Source organism: Emys orbicularis, chromosome 5 (assembly GCF_028017835.1).
Source record: "Emys orbicularis isolate rEmyOrb1 chromosome 5, rEmyOrb1.hap1, whole genome shotgun sequence".
Taxonomy (NCBI): domain Eukaryota; kingdom Metazoa; phylum Chordata; order Testudines; family Emydidae; genus Emys; species Emys orbicularis.
Genome location: NC_088687.1, coordinates 93,554,485 through 93,571,541, shown reverse-complemented (window position 1 = coordinate 93,571,541; position 17,057 = coordinate 93,554,485). Strand labels below are relative to the sequence as shown.

Below are 17,057 nucleotides of genomic sequence, written 5' to 3'. Positions count from 1 at the left end.
GGTTACAAAAAATCCATTTCATCCAGCTGTGATGTGGTGGGGATATACACTGACAAAATTAAATTTAATACACATAACTCAGAGGATTCTTTTTTAACAACCAGTCTCAAAACATACCAAATCACACCGACTCTCATTTTTCCAGGAGATTCCAGGGGCAAAGAATTATGCTATACCAGTGGACAATAACAAAGTCCAAAGTTAGACACGTGTTACTAACAAAGCTGAATATATTAATCTGGCGGCAAACTAGAGCACTGCATTAACTAAGGATATGACACACGAGTCACATCACACAGTAGCAAGAGCATTTGCTTCCACTGCACTTTTTTCCACTGGCACCCACTGATTAAGTCTCCCAGCAAAAAGAACATTTGCATTTATCAATACCAGAAAATCCTGGCTCACCCAGTTTGCACACATAACTGTTATAGAAAAGGGAAGCATATGGAAAGCATTTCAATGTGGAACTAGTCTTCTTTGGAAATATTCAGGTTCTGCATTTACAGCAAGGGAATTCATCTATCCTTATCTGGTGATCTAAAATGCTCATTGTGTTTAACATCCTCACACCACACAGTGAAGTGGGCTGCCTTGGCCACAGGCTGATTACATTTTAAATAGTCATGCATACTAAAGTCCAAGTAACCTTCTGGGAAGCAATTTGTAAAATAAGCCTTCATGGAGACAGGCCTATTCAGCCTATTAGCTCTGTTATCTTTCCTATTAATGCCTCAGGAATTACATTTTCATCTAAGTGTGGCCAACAAAATCATTATATAGTGTACATATAACAGGATGGGAAGGATGCTTTTGGGGAAAGAATCACAGAAATTGGAGCAAATTAGTAATGATGATGAATACAGATTTCTCTTCTGAAACACTGTCCTTTCAATAGCAAATTATCTATGCAAGAACTTGATTTTAGTCATGGATCCAAAGCCAGCCAGCTGAAGGCACCACCCATACTACTGGGCTGCTACAATAAATCCAAGACACCTTTTCAGACTAGGATGCATCCTTGCTTTATTTTAAGTATCCTTCACATTCAAAATGTTGACCTCAGATAAGGGAGAAGGCCCTTATCTACAAAAATGCAGTGCTTTGAAATGTAGACTAGAGCCACTAATATTTATTTATTTATTTATTTTGCTAAAGTCCTTCCCATCACTGTTTTTTCCTGCAGGCACAGGTTATCAGACTTAAGAGGTACATGTTCCATTTATGTATCTCTTTAAATTGTTCAGTATTAAGCTTTCTGGATCAGCAATCTGCAGGATTACCAACCTCACGTATTTAAAAATCATGAGTCACTCCCCCTCAAAGATAGATTTGTTTAAATGTCTCTTGATTTAAAAAAATAAATAAATTTGAGGTTCTTTTCCTTTTCCTTCTAGTTTCTGAGCCTTTAGGGTTCATATATTCAAACTTTTACCTGCAAACAGGAGGGCTAGAAATTTACTTTAAAAAAAAAAAAAAAAAAAGCTGAGATTCTAACCTAATCACCTGCCTCCAGGAGCTTGTGATAAAAATCATGAGTTAGCAACACTGAAATTGGTAACTATCTGGGGGAAAACAGTTTTTAACCCTTTCCTATGATATTTAGAACTCTACTACTGCAAGTCCTCAGAATCCACAGCATATGGTAATGAAAAGTTCTGTTATTCTGATGGGTGTAACGGACTCTTGGATTTACTTGTAAAATTTATTAAAAAGTACCCTTACCAAAGGGATTTTGAAATGCTTAATAGCTTTATGTAACTTTTATCTATAAAGATTCCCTCCTCTGATTAACAGCTCACTGCAAACTCTGCAAATCGCACTGGAAGCTTCAAACCTTAACCAATGGCCAACTGTTAAGGGTTCTTGCAGATATATTATACCATCAGGACTTCTCATGTAGGGCCTGATCCAAAGCCCTCTGGAGTGGGAACCTTTCCCCAATAACTACAGTGCATCTTTTGATGATGGAGACAACTGATTTTCTTTGCTTATACTATGGAAAGAAAGAGAAATCCTGGCCAAACCATTAAAGGCAACTGCATTTACAATCAACTATCTAAAATAACTTTCAAATGCAGTTACTGATGCCCTTAGCACCAGTTTTTCATGCTAAAGGTTAAATAGGCATAACTAGATACTGTGTTAATTAAAAAGAATACAAATGAGAAATCTTAAGTGTATATCCAGCCTTCACAGTTCAAGCAAAGATAACTAGTTCAAGGGAATCAGAAAGGTTACTTTCTTTTGTAGGATATTTTCAGGCTATCCTTTATCATTGTAAAGCAGTTAACACGCAGACTAGTCTAGTGTGTTAACTGCTTTTCAATTATAAAAGGGCAGCCTGAAAATATCCTGCAAAAGAAAGTAGCATTTTGATTCCCTTTTCTCCTTATCATTGTCTTGTGGCCTGCCCAAACTATAAATTGTTTAATTTTGGTAGTTGGACTCATAGGAAATGAAACTATTGCTAGAGACACGTAAACCTACTGCAGATTGGACAAAACATTAGAAATTATGTTAAAAAAATCCCTACTGGCCGCTACGGAGATTAACTTGATGACTTTTTAAGGTCTTTTCCATCTCCAATTTCTATTATTTTTGTTCAGGGGTTAAGGGTTTCGTGTAAAGAAGTTTTATAACTACTACTGGATGAATGGTCTACTTTGACAGGAGAAACCACAAAGATTTAAAAATCTTGGTCAGCCATAACTGCCTCAATGATCCCAAACTCCTGAGTCTCTCTGGAGGCCAACCCAAGTCAGCGACATTGAGTGTGATGAGAATTGCTTCTTAGGCCTGGTCCCCACTAAGCCCCCACTTCGGACTAAGGTACGCAAATTCAGCTACGTTAATAACGTAGCTGAATTCGAAGTACCTTAGTCCGAACTTACCGCGGGTCCAGACGCGGCAGGCAGGCTCCCCCGTCGATGCCGCGTACTCCTCTCGCCGAGCTGGAGTACCGGCGTCGACGGCGAGCACTTCCGGGATCAATCCGGGATCGATTTATCGCGTCTAAACCAGACGCGATAAATCGATCCCAGAACATCGATTGCCTGCCGCCGGACCCTCCGGTAAGTGTAGACTTACCCTTAGAGCATTTCATATATTTTGACTTGTCCTTCATATCAAGGAATTTCCAAAGTTTTTGATCTACAAAAGCTCTAATTTGGATTTCTACAACAGATATTCAAAGGGTGATACAGAAGTTTCAAAAATGAGCTGCAAAGTCTGATAAAATTAGACTGACATCCATTTGGTTAATACAAATTTGACACCTTGAGCAGTCATGGCTCTTGTGTTAACACAGGGTAGTACCACATATAAACTTTACAAGAGATATGCCTCAAGTGAAAATCTTTCAGCCACTCAGACACTTCTTCATTAATGAAATACCAATGGAGAACTGGAAGGGATAACAGATACTCAACAATACGTCTATGAAAGAGCTATTTTATACAGTCCATTGAGAACTTTGATAACAGTAAAGCATATCTGCAGCTCACACAAAAAACACAAGAGCTCCTTTCTTCAATAGATAAAAGCTGAGTAATGGAAGATCGCTAGTCTGGGGCATATATAGAGAACACAGATTAAGATAATTCAGAGAAAACCCTTGACCTTTCTAGACAGCTCCCAATATCAAACAATGAATACGACATTCGCTAGTGAAGATTTATAGAGAATAACTATTTTGAAGTATACAAAAATAGTTCATAACATCCAGGTACTTGTATATATTAATGAGAAATGAAACTTGTATTTAAAAGAGTAAAAAGAGAAAGGTATTCATGTAGTGATATCAACTTTTCATTCATACGAATATTATGCAGACTATATTTGTTTGTCATAGTAATTCACATTATTGCTTGCTACCACAGATGTATGAGGAACAGTTTCTTAGCATACATTAATGTTCATGTATGGTAATTCCAGACATAAAAAGAACAAACTAAAAAATAAGATTACTGAGTAGCTATTAAAAACAAACATATATGAAAATATGTACAACCAAGTGAGATAAGTAACAGAATGAAATAGAACTGGCCTGACCCAAGCATACATCACATATCCAGGTTTTTTTTAAATCATATTTGTGCAGAAAATAAACCTTGTAAACCTAAATGGGAAGAAATCAGGGTGCAATAAATATTTATCCAATACATTTCTTAAGTTCTCACTATTGTCCAGTGTACCCTGCTTTGACTAATTTTGTGATACATGGCATCCGTCTGCATTTGTGTCTGGAACTGTATTTTTCAAGATTTCTCTCAAACAACTGCCTGTGTGAGGTTATAAATGCATTTTAAAAAAAACCTAAAAAACCCGAAAAAGATTTTCTTGGGACAATAAATTTACTGAAACAAATATTTTTGCACCCTTGCGTACAAGATCTGGTAAACAATAAGAAGTAAAGAGTAAAGCTGTTACATGGCATTAACCTGAATTAAGATATATACATTATAAGTTGCAATACTAATGTATTTTTGTGATCCTGAGCTCTAGTAATCATTAGATGCATGCAAACCTTTCCATGATATTTCTAGTCTAAGTAAAATACTTTGAATTCTGGTTTATTAACCTTTAAGGTAGAATTTCTTCAGAACCAGCTGATAGATTTCTTCACAAAAGAGCACAGAGACTTCTAATGGTGCATTGACATTTGGGTTCCAAAATGGACAGTTTCAAACAAGCATAGCTTATTATCCCAGTAGAGGTGGCTGGCTGATATTCCCTTCGTTCCCCCACCCGCCGCAAAAAAAGGGAAAATAAAAATATACAACTAGAATGTCACAGGCAAAATCTGGAGAGGGTCATAGAAGTTACTTAGGTATACAGGTTAAAGATTAAAAGAACTTCCACAATTTACAGTCAACTCATTATGTGTATTATGGGTTAAAAAAAGTCTGCTCGCTTGTAGGCTATTTTCAGCTGTATATTTATGTTATGTATATATACACACACACACATAAAAGACTCTCTGAAAATCAAGATACATTAACAAACATAATAAGTACAAGTAATAACTTAAGTAGTACTTAACATTTGCATGAAATGACTTTTGCAAATTTTGACAAAATGCACTTAGAACATGCTGTTATTAAAAAACAAAAAGAACAAAAAACACCACAATAATTTGTAGAACCAATGCTATATCACCACCAGGAGAGCACCAAGCAAGGCACCATTGGAAAGACAACATACTTGGATAAGTCTCTATAAATAAAGCAAATGCTAATCTGGTCGAAAAATCGGTGTCTTTGGTAAAAATTCTATCAGAATGACCTGTATAAAAAGAAAAACAAATTTAATGAAACTTGGCATCAGTCTTATCCATTAACTGAAATTCATCACAGCAACCACTCACAAAATTTGTTTACAATTATCTAAAAATGTGGGGAGAGAGGAAGGAATGAACAATCAAGGGCCATGCTACCCTTTTTAGGTAAGGGACCACTAGGAAATGACACACACATCATGTGCCTATCTAAGGGCAGTAAACCTTAACAGCCAGAGTATCAGATGGGATAGAGAAACGTATGGCTCATAGGTCATGTTAAAATAAGCCACCAGCTAATTATTCATTGACAAACTCAGCTAACTGGCTCAATTTTTTTCTAACAAAATGTAAAGACATGAATGTTAAAAAGAGAAGATGACTACATGTAAGAATAACTTTATAACCAAACTATCAACAGTTGTTCTCAGTTCAGTTCAGTTTTGCAATCAATTGAAAATTAAAAAAAAATCTTTATAGTTTCAATGATTTTCCATAAAAAGTACTAATTACTATTCCACTAAACTTCTGTCTTACATATTTCAAGGCCATCTCCGTATCAAACAAATTCTCAGGTAGGTAAAAAGAAACTTGACTTATGTTTCAACATGAATATTCAGACCTAGATTCTAATGTGTGAGCCATTTTGCTATAGGAGGCCATCAATATAACATATCTGAATATAATCTATCCCTTAGTGTGTGTTGAAGGGCATCTTAAGAAAAACTACCCTTTCAAAACTTTCCTCCTCCATAAAATTGTCCATAAAATTACTGACACATCAGTAAGATTGGGACTCCTAACACTCTACTCTGTTCAACAAAGGAATGGAATTGAATTTTATTGGTTTCTAACTGTGCAATTCAAAGCACACTAGTAAAAGGAGGTAGCCTTTCTTCTAATCAATTAAAATTGCATTCCTAAACGTTTCTGAACTAATACGTTTCATCATCAAAAACCTATCATATAAAAAGCCTATTACCTGAAACAGACAAAAAGCTGACACTCGGTAGGTACATTTGGGTGTATAGGAGAAAACTGGCTGTTTAAAGGATAAATGCCTCATCTGTCTTTTATAAAAAGGTGTGTATGAGTGTGTGGGGGGAGAGGGAGGGGATGTTTAATCCACGGATTTGATCACTGAGGCCAAGATTTTCAAAGCCTTAAAGTTAGGCTTCTAAATATAAATGTAGGCACCTAAGTAAATAGTTTGATTTTCAAAAATGCTGAGCACCACTGCCCTCAATTGGGCTGCTGAGTGCTTTTGAAATTCAGGCCATGTTTCAAACTAGAATAAGCTGAAGAGGTGCAAGTCATTTTTTATACTGGTGGAGTGAAACAACTTGTACGCTCTTTAGCATCAAGACCAACAGATAAAACCTTCTTGTAGACAAGCCCTATTTAGATGCCTAAATATGGATATGGAAGCCTCACTTTTGGCATTCATTTGTTAAAGTCTTAGCTTAATTTTTTCCCCCAATTCTTTTTAAAGTTAACTTATAAATGGAAAATTCAAAACAGCTTTAATACGACCAGCATCTTAACTAGTTACAGATGAAAGAATAGAACACAAGTTCTGTGGAAAATCAATGTTGGATTAAAATAACTATATTAAATATTTCTACAGCTAACTTGTTAGAAGCTTTTAAAAATATTTCTCACTCTTAGATCTTGATCCTGCAAACACTTATGCACAAGCTTAACTTTACTCCTGTAAGTAGACCAATTGATTTAAAATCTTTAGTTAACAGAATGTCCACTATATAAAAAGTGACTATAATTTCATACAAGTTCACCTAATAAAAGGTGAACATTTGTTTAAACTCTAATAAGCCACCTTCCAAAATTAATAAAAAAAACCTGTAGCCTCTTTTGCTTAGTTTCAGTTTAGTCTGTAAAGGATTTGAGGTGACAATGCTAACTACTTCTGTAGAAAAACAGAAGCATTCAGTGATGAAAAAGCAGGACATCGTCATATAGGTCAGCTCAAAACAGCTTACTGAAATTTTCGTTTTATAGTGAAATATCATGCATCTCATCATAAATTAACATGTTTTATATAATGGATAATGATACAAAAATCTACTTATTCAGTTTAGTGAATAGAGCTATTCTGTGAAAAGAGACATTAAAAATCTTTTATGTTTCAGGCTAGAAATAGGATTTAGTGTGAAAATGGAAGAAAGGGGAATGCTAGCAGCGAAAAGATGATTTTAAGATAATTTCTAATTATTTAAACACTATTTTAACCAATCTTTTTATATGCTGTCTATGAAGGCTTTATTGTTTCAAAGAATAGACAAAATATCACATAACAAAAGACCATGCATATTTAAGAAGTGCTATCCTAAGTATTTCTCCCAGGTTAGTCTTTATTTTCAATAGTTAACCCCTTCCTGGCCCACTCGCTTCTCCTATTAAGGAAATCCTACATATTTCAATGATTTAATCAATTTAACAGACTCATCTCACCACACTCATTCTCCCTTGACTGCACTCAAAAGCTTTTGAAAACAGTAATAAAACAGAAAACAAATAAAAGAGCAAGAAAACAGCTAGGTGAGCAAACTGAAATCCCATACTGACTGACTGTAGAAGGCATGCAACTTTTCAGCGTATATATTTCTATAACTTGAGAACTTTTTAGGGAATAAAAACCAAACCGAAGTGTCTTTTGTAGCTTACTTATAAGACTGATTTTAAAAATATTTTAGTAACCCTATTAAAGATAAAGATACTTTCAAGACAGTTGAGATATGGGGCAGTTAATATCTATAAAGGCTAAAGGTTTCTTAAGCTCCAACAGCTTAGCTGAAAGGTCTTCTTCCATACTTTTAGACTTGATTAGCATCATATAAAACAGCCATATCTGACTTGCTGCGTAACCAAAGTTGTGGTTATTCTTTATACAGCATCTAAAATTTCACACTCCATCAACACACGTTCAAGCTATTTTATCTTGGCAATTAATTTATTATTTTTCAGAACACAGTGAAGCCTTGTTTTCAAGTCATTCATAACTTTATAAATCAGTCCTGCACATGAAACCATGCATCTGTGAACCGTAGAAAATCCTTGCACTCAGGCGATTAAGCTCCTGACACCTTTACTGATTAATAATCATGAAAAGAATAAGATCAGAAGCAAAATAAATGATCATTTAATAGAGAAACTCACAAAACAGCCCTTTAACTTACATATTCCATCATGTTATTCGTTTCACATTTCCTTTTGCTCAGTCTCCAATGCAAGCACAGCTAGACAAGGAGGAAAGAAAAAGAAGAAAAATGAGCTGTATTTTATTGCAGCACACAGACTAGCCCATTTGTCCACCTTTCATATTTTTCGTTCAACAAAAGCATCTGTTTCCATACTGTGCAATTCAGACTCCAACAGTACGAAGCTGCTCCCTGCGGCACTCACCTTGTGGTATAACCTATTGTTTTCCCATTCTAATAACTTCTCAATCGATCTTCGTGTCTGGAAGACAAATGAGAAAGAATTTTACTCTTGACTGGTTTTAGAAAAACTTTGTTTTGCAGCTGCTTTTGTGTGAAAAGAGGAGAGGTATAGGACAGTGACTGAGTACAGGGTGGTCTGCAATACTATCAAAACTTCTGTAGTATTAAACAGTAACTAGAGCAGAAATGACCCTTTTTAAAAAGTAAAAATTAACTATGGGACAATGTGAAAAAAGCATTACAACTTTTGAGCACAATGGTTCATACATATGTTTTAATTGCTTGGACTTAAAAATGTCTCCTAAGAGTACTCAACAGCAATTTTCAGACAATTTTTAAGTCTCAGTAAGAATGTGAATATACTGCTTCCAAAATGTCACTATTTGAACAGCTGAAAGATGCTATAAACTTTATTTTGTAATGCAAGAGGTCAAGTATAAATATCTAATATTCTATCTAACCAACACCTTAAAGAAAATCTTTTATATCTTTAGCTCTGAAAACTAGCCAGGAAAATCCAAATATAGAAAGTTAAGATGGTAACTTGCACAAATGCTAAGTGGTTAAAAAAAAAAAATCTATGATTTACACAAAAATGCAGTGCAATACCAATATTTCAGATTCTCAAAATGTGGATATCTGTGTTTTTACATTTGACATTTCATGCAAAGAATTCTGATATTTTGAAATCTAAACCTTGATAAATCTTTACAACTGAAATTTTGCATCTATGCAATTCTAATAACTTCTCACTCAATCTTCATGTATGCAAAATGTAATGAAAAACAGAGATCTTTTTGAAGTACAGCTTCACGCCTAGAGATATTTTGAGTATCTGAGTATAATAATTTAGTTATACTTACATTTTAGAAATGTACTCTGACATTTATGGTCATTTGACTGCCGCAATGTATACTGCTCAGCCCTTAATGGGATTTGCTAGCAAGTACGAATAAAAGAGGATAATTCATGATGCCAGGTGTTAAGATGAGACCAACAGAGCTGCAGGTGCAAAAGGACGCAGTACTGACAAGGATCAACTGCAACTTAGTGCAGCTGCAGCTTCCTTACAAAGCAATGGGGATGAAGTGGGAAGCATCTTGCTGTTATTATTGCAAAATAACAGAGGTAGTATAAACAAACACTAACAATCACAAACTAGAAATCTGTGTGTCAAGCAAGTATGAGCTGAATAAAATAAAAATTAAACAACTGTTTTCAAATGATTGGCTTGGCATTTCAAATGCAAAATGTTAATATTTATTTAAAGTCAGCTACTTGCTCCCTAGTTACCATACAATCTTTCAACATCAAACATGTTTAGGCCTGAGCTATGGTCATATGATTAAAAATAAATTAATTATAATCTATGAATAATCATTATTGGGTTGTGTTTCTACTACATTATATTTTAAAAGCAGACATTACAAGAAGAGGTGGCTTTGTCAGTGACTAAATTTATTTAATCAGTTTTTGGAATTCAGGGTTTCTTTTTGTTTATTATTAATTATTATTATTATAACTAGTACTATTTTTTAAGACAGTGTCCTTTAAGTATGATCAGCAGACCTAACTTGTTTCTTTGTAAAGATAGCCTTTTAGAGTCTGCTCTCCTTTTAAATGAAAATAGGGCAGCAGTTATGGTCACACTTTTGTTAATTTAGTTGCCAGTCAGCTCCAAATCAAAAGAAAATAAGGCTGCAGAGTGTAATTAACATTCAGTTCAGTCGTTTTGTCCCTTGTCTAGCCCCCAAGCTTTGTTAAAATTGCCATCTGAATGCTGAAGGCTGTAGGGAAATCGATTTGATTCTAATCGCACCATGAAAAGAACATGATCTAACTGCTTTCAGCCCTCCGTAAATCTGTACTAGGTCTTTAGCACAATGCAACTTCCAATTTAAAAAGCACTGAATGTCTCGTCAATGACTTTGTGAAGAAAAAAGAACAAGGAGCAGACATAAAAATTCCAATAGTTGTTTAAGCATTAAAGTTCATTTGCATCACAGCAAACCTGAAAAGGGCTGACCTCTCAAACCGCCTCTCAGGTCTATGAAGTTGTAGCCTTGACAAGCTCACATTGACAGAGCTCATTGACTCTGAAAGGCTACTCTATCAATGGTGAAAAATGGCAATAGGTTCTACTCTGAGCAGGCATCTGCCTGCCCACCCGCTGCTAAACCAATGGCAAAACTGATTCAAAACCTGAATCTACCTTGTAATCTTCCTTTCCCGGACCTTTTAATAATAGATTAAGATCACAATACAATTTAATTTTACTACTTGCCTGAAAAAGAGTGGAACAAACATTCAAGCTTTCCAAATTCCAATAAAATTGTACACATACACATGTGCGCATACACACACACATATAGATAGATAGTGTACTATACAAGGCATATAATACATACACACAAGAAACTGAGCATACAATATTAAAATCTTGCACACAGAATGGACCAAAAGTACTTTCCATAAAATATTTAAAAAATCCTTCATTACAGTAAAAATATCACCACAAATATTAAACCTGTTAGACTAGTGGCATAGGTTTAATCAATTTATTTAAAAACTGTAATCTATTGTCTCCAATTAGAACTACTCTAACTAATACACTTTTGACTATATAACATTTGATAACACTATATTATACAGTTGGTCTTGCTCACTTATGTAAAACTGCTACTATAGTACTTTATATCCCCCTGTATATATATGCCTTGTGAGATTTAAAATTCGTAAACCAACACTGAATTACAGCTATAAAAATGTGAATGAAAATTTAAATGTAAAACATTACTGCAAACTCCACAGCTCGGGGAAAAAGAAGTGAATTAAACAGCATCACACAATTGTCTATAGCAAGTCTTCTTTCCTACTTGACAGGTGAAAAAAAGCACTTGCACGTGCAGCTTAATTAATCACTACACTTGACATCTCAATGATTTACAGTGAGGAGCAGGTGAGGACATACAAAACCAGAAAGGAACCCTTGATTTGAGTGTAACATTTCCAGCATACTGGGATGACAAGCACATAGATCCTATCAATGGTGTACAGAAAACCCATACTGCAAATTATTTGTTAGTAGCAACAAAAGCACAAATTAAGTGGAAGAAGGCTTTAGTTATTAGGAAGATTTCATACTGTCCCCATTTAAAAAAAAAATTAAAATCAATATTGCAACAAAACTAAACTACCAATTCAAGTTGATTTTAATTTTTTTTTAAAAATTGTTAAAGGACAGACAGATGATGTGACAAATCAGAAGACCTTTACCCTCCATTAAAAAAAAAAAGTGGCATAACAAATTCATCTTCAAATAACTGGCTGGATGTAGAATTTAAGGAGACATTTCAGTAAAATGAAACCATAGCAGCTTAAATTCTTACATGCAGTTAGAGTTGACTCAGCTTCTAAAATGTGCATGTTTGATGGCCTCCTTTGAAAAATTATTCCGCCAACCACCAGGCAATCTAAAGCCAAAATAAACACTTTCAGCCTGATATTGCTCCCATTTAAGTCAATGGGAGTTTTGCCATTGTCTGCAAAGGGAGCAAAGTTGAGTCCTTTAGCTAAAATGCTATGTTGCGTTTCTTTAGTTATTTAATTTGTGTGGTTTTTCAGGTGCGATATGAGTGTGACAAGTCATTATCAGCCACCAATTAAGTGTTATCTATCAAAATTACGTAGACTGTAAGATCTTTCTGTTATATGAGGCGACAACCTGCTTCTTCCTGGGATTGTACCTTATTCAACACTGGTGTTTCTGGATCATCAGAATAGCCCTTTTACCCCTCTAATCTTCCTCTTGTCAGTGATTCTGGCTGCTTTTCATAACTCTATGTTACTGAAGATCTCTTCAAAACCCACCGATTGACTATGCCTCCAACTACTGGGTTTGAAAAACCACTAAACTTATTTAACCAGAGCAAACATAACATACATAACAGTTGGATTCAGTAATCCTTCAACTTCTTACTCCACTAGGGAAAGCAATCTTGTAAAACCTCCGCAGTGCTTCCCTTGCTGATTACAATCTAGATCCCCCTCTCCTGAGGAGCCAAACAATGATCCTTCAAATTCAAACCCCTTAAATTCCAAATGATCAGTATGGGTGGAGCTTCCATCCACGAGTCCAAGCCTCTGTGTCTCTGTGGAATAAAGACAGAAAGGAACACAACATACCCCATCCTACAATTTTGCTTAACACTTATCCTATAAACTCTCGTATCATTCAATTTCAAGTTAACCTACTCCCTTCTCCACACACATGTTTACAGCATCTAGCTGAATGTGGACCCAATTCCTGTTGGAGGCCTCTAGGTGTTACTGCAATGCAAATATTAAATTATAATAACCTGGCACCCATCATGTTATTTGAGTACCTCCCTATACTTTAAGGTGTGGATTCCTAAGGATTAGTCATATTACATTTTTGTAAATATTTAGAGGACTATATTGTTCATAAATGGTAACAGTGACAGTCCTGGAGAATGAAGCCCTCTATTCAACAAACAGAACAGGGACAAGGCCAGTAGTAATGCAGCTTTCTCACTCTACCCATTAATTTTGTTCACATTCCTCTGGGGTTGATAGGCAGGTTCATTTTTCATGTCCATTCGATCTTTGGCTTCTTTCCTGAAATTGCCAACAAGGGTGCTAACATATCCAAAAAGAATTGCATCAAGACCACCATTTATTTTACATAAGCCTTTACACAATCAAATGATAATGGTTTTTGCCTGATTCTGCAAAGACTTATGCGTGTGCTTGACTTCTTAGTTGGGACTTTGCAACACTGGGGCCTTACAGGAGTTGTACTAAATACCTAGACAGAAAGGCTCCTTATCTTATCTGTACCCTGACCTAGGCTCCTTTCGTCCTAAAAAGGAAATTTTACACACAACTTCTTGTTTATCTCCATACAAATATGTGTTAGCTTCCAGTTAAAGTTGCTCAGGTACACATCCTACCAACACAATGAAAGCCAAGGAAGTCACAAGTTAAATACATTTCACCCCCACTTTTCAACATACCTCACCATCCCAGATTACAAAAAAACCACATAGACCTCTCTCTTACAACCAAATGCTTACCTCAGTTCTTACCAAATTAGTTAGAGAAATGTGTTTAGGTTGAGATTGTGGGAACAGTTAAACATGTGGTTGTTATATCTGAACTATGGTATGGTGGTAATACAGTGAGAGAAGTAAAACAACTGAGGGATGATATCTGTGCAGGAAATTTGCGAGAAAGTAATGCAGTTAAGAGTTATGAAAAGAGAATTTTGTAATCATGTGAAAATATCATTGTAGAGAGTTAACTGTTAGCGTTTAGCATTATAGTATATCAACACAGTGTCATTCATTTGAATCTAGGGAGGTCTGTGTAGTTGTGGGGTGATATGGGTGGCATGATAGGTAAGTTGAACGCGCAACTGAAGTGTGCAGTTGGATTATGTACCTGTGATTTCCTTTGGTTTTATGGTTTGTGTTGAGAGGCTGTGCACCTGAGCAACCTTAACTGTAAGCTAAGCAAGTGTGTCTCTGGAGAAATCTTACAGATTTTCTAATATCTTTCCTATGCCGGACCCCCCCGTTCCATTTCTCCTACTGGCGTTGCACAGAGCTGACTCCTCCCATAATCTCCCACAGCCCTGTTCCTCAACACACTTCTGCCAATGAGTGTCACCATCAACCACAACCCTCATCTACCATCAAGATATATGTGAATACCTAAAAGCTGGATTGGTAAGGGCATAGGGCGCATTGGGCTTACTTGGGATGAAAGAAGTAGAATACAGAGGATTCTCCCATTCGTCAGAGTGTAGCCCCCCTCCACTCTGCTTATTCCACCACAGGTTCCCCGTTCAGCTCAAGCACCACTACTCCATGCACTCTTTACAAAACTGTGGTCTCCCTACAACTTCATATCCCTGCTCCACCAATCCAAACGTCCCAGGGGCTACAGCCTGGTGCCCTGGTAGGAGTGAGATGGGTTGTGTGGAGTTAGGGAGAAGAAGCAGGGATGCATATGGGACCATGGGACGTGGCTAGCATGGAAGGGAGCCTGCTGCCTACCAAGGCAGTTGTGCTGTCCCATGGAAGGTGCACTGGTGGGAGACATTTGGGATGTACATGCAAAGATGGGGACAAAAAAGCCATTTATGATCTTCCTCTCCCTAAGCAACATGAAAGGTTTTAATCCTCCGCAACTCTGGCCTGTTAGACCACAACTCCCCTCTGGTGAACCACAGTCACTGGGCCAGAGTGAGATTGAATGACTCTATAGCCTGGTGGCTAGGACACTGAGCTGGCAGGGTTCCAGTCCCTGCGCCAATGACTATTTAACAATTTCATACAAAGTGGAACAATTTCCACAGCAGAGATTAAGCGAGACCTACCAATGAATACCCTATAGTTGGGCACCCATCTGGGAGGGGGGAAATTTGGGTTCAAGTCCCTGCTCACAAGGGTGCCACACATCCCAGGTGAGTGCTATCATAAAGGAGGGGAACAGGGGCTGTACCACCACCACCGGTTTTGTCAATCTAGTCTTTTTTTTTTCTGTAAAGAAAATAAAGTTAAAAGTGCTCCCAAAACAAAACATTTAATTCATCCAGAAACAAATTGTTCCCAACTTTTTCAATTTGCCAAAAATGCTAAGAACTGTCATTTTCAGTTCAGGCCAAACTAATTTTACTCTTCCTGCCCAATTTTTCAGAACTGATAATAAACCAAAAAAACAAATCAGGTTATTTTCACAGCTCTAGCTACAGTGCCTCTAGGATGGGTCAAGTTTTTTTCTTTTCTGCTTTCACCAATATATTCTTTTTTGCTTCCTTGTCATTAGGGCCAAAAGAGGACATTTCCTTTCATGCCAGACTTATATCATTCAAACATAAATCATTCCAGTGGAATTTATTAGTCTTATGTTTTTACAATTTCTGCTTCTCTGTATTACCGTATATTTGCTCTCCTTTTCTTTTCTGTACTTTCAGATTGGTTAACTGCACTTTGCTGGGATTTTAGCCATCACCATAATTAGTGACTATAAACTACTAGGTCCACATCACTATTTAAACGTTTATTGATTTTATTTTTTTAAACTAATGTTAGAATCAATAAAACTTGTTTGGTTTATTTTTTTATGTACTACATATTGCAGTTTGTTTATATCTAAAACATTTCAAATATTGCCATGGTATGTAGACATATATATCCTTTATGGATTACTGTTAAAAGTGTTCAAAGGCATAATTCCAACATACAAATGCAATTAATTCAGAAAGATCAGTAAGTCGGCATTCAAAGTATTCACTATAACATTTTCAAAAAATGATTGCTCTTACATTTAAAAGGCATATCCTGCACCTAAATAGAATCATAAATATAAACTTTATTCAGAATACATAAATGATCTAATGTTCACATAAGTAGCATTCCTTATAGACTTTCTATTATGTTGAATTTTGAATCAACTTTAGAAGATTATTTTTGAAATATGAGAAAAAATGAACTTTAATACACAAAAAGTTATATATCACTGAATATCTTGCAATTTACTTCATATTCGTATAGATGTTCTCTCATGCCAAAAATAATATTTAACAAAAAAAAGGTTGCAAAATAAAAAGACAGTCCCTCAGCCATTTACTCCAAAACCTCACTCACTTTTCTACTTCCCAAAAAAGCCTGGTAAAAAACCGACAGGTCTTCGCAGAGTGCCCTGCAGTTTATCAAAACTGGGCTTTGATACTACAGAAGTGGAGTAGTGATTTCCTGAGCCAAGGACCCACTACTAAAAATGCCCTGCCAGCTTTACATTATTTTTAAAAGTCAGATAATTGTCAGTTCAAGTCACTGTTGATGGCAGCTACCATGAAATCAAAAGAACAGAGACTCAGTAAGACCCAAAAACATTTAGGGCTTTATAGGACATTAAAGAAAAATACAATATACAATTGAGAATATTGAAAAACCTAGAGATGCTTTAAGATAGTTGTAGACAGAACAAGCAGATAGTGATGAATCTATATTCTGATAAATATCAGCTGTATTGTAAGACAGTGAAAACCAGTAAAACCATACAAGTGTGTTTATCTGGCTGAGATAAAGCCGGAGAAATCCAAAACACTGTTTTCCAAGCTTCTTCCACTATTTTTACTGTTTTACCTCTGGGGAATTATGAAAAAACAGATCAAGATAAAATACCGAAACAAAGTCACTAGAAGTTGACATGAATCACATTAGTTTATCGATCATACATACTGGCATATTGCATCATTTTTCCAAATGATTCATGCAAATATCAATGCA

General features: G+C 35.8%; 1 protein-coding gene across 2 annotated transcripts in view; it reads right to left on the bottom strand.

The window, feature by feature from the left end:
* Positions 1 to 3,241: 3,241 nt before the first annotated feature.
* Positions 3,242 to 17,057, bottom strand: part of CHIC2 (cysteine rich hydrophobic domain 2) — a 36,527-nt gene continuing 22,711 nt past the window's right edge. Inside the window, exons 4-6 of one of the 2 annotated variants that reach the window (XM_065404909.1) lie at positions 8,702 to 8,758; positions 8,476 to 8,535; positions 3,242 to 5,286 (exon numbers count right to left, since the gene is read on the bottom strand). In XM_065404909.1, coding sequence (XP_065260981.1) covers positions 5,236 to 5,286; positions 8,476 to 8,535; positions 8,702 to 8,758 — 168 coding nt within the window. In that variant the 3' untranslated portion in view covers positions 3,242 to 5,235. Of the gene's footprint in view, positions 5,287 to 8,475; positions 8,536 to 8,701; positions 8,759 to 17,057 lie in introns of those variants that run through there. The other variant, XR_010561439.1, reaches the window with a different exon arrangement.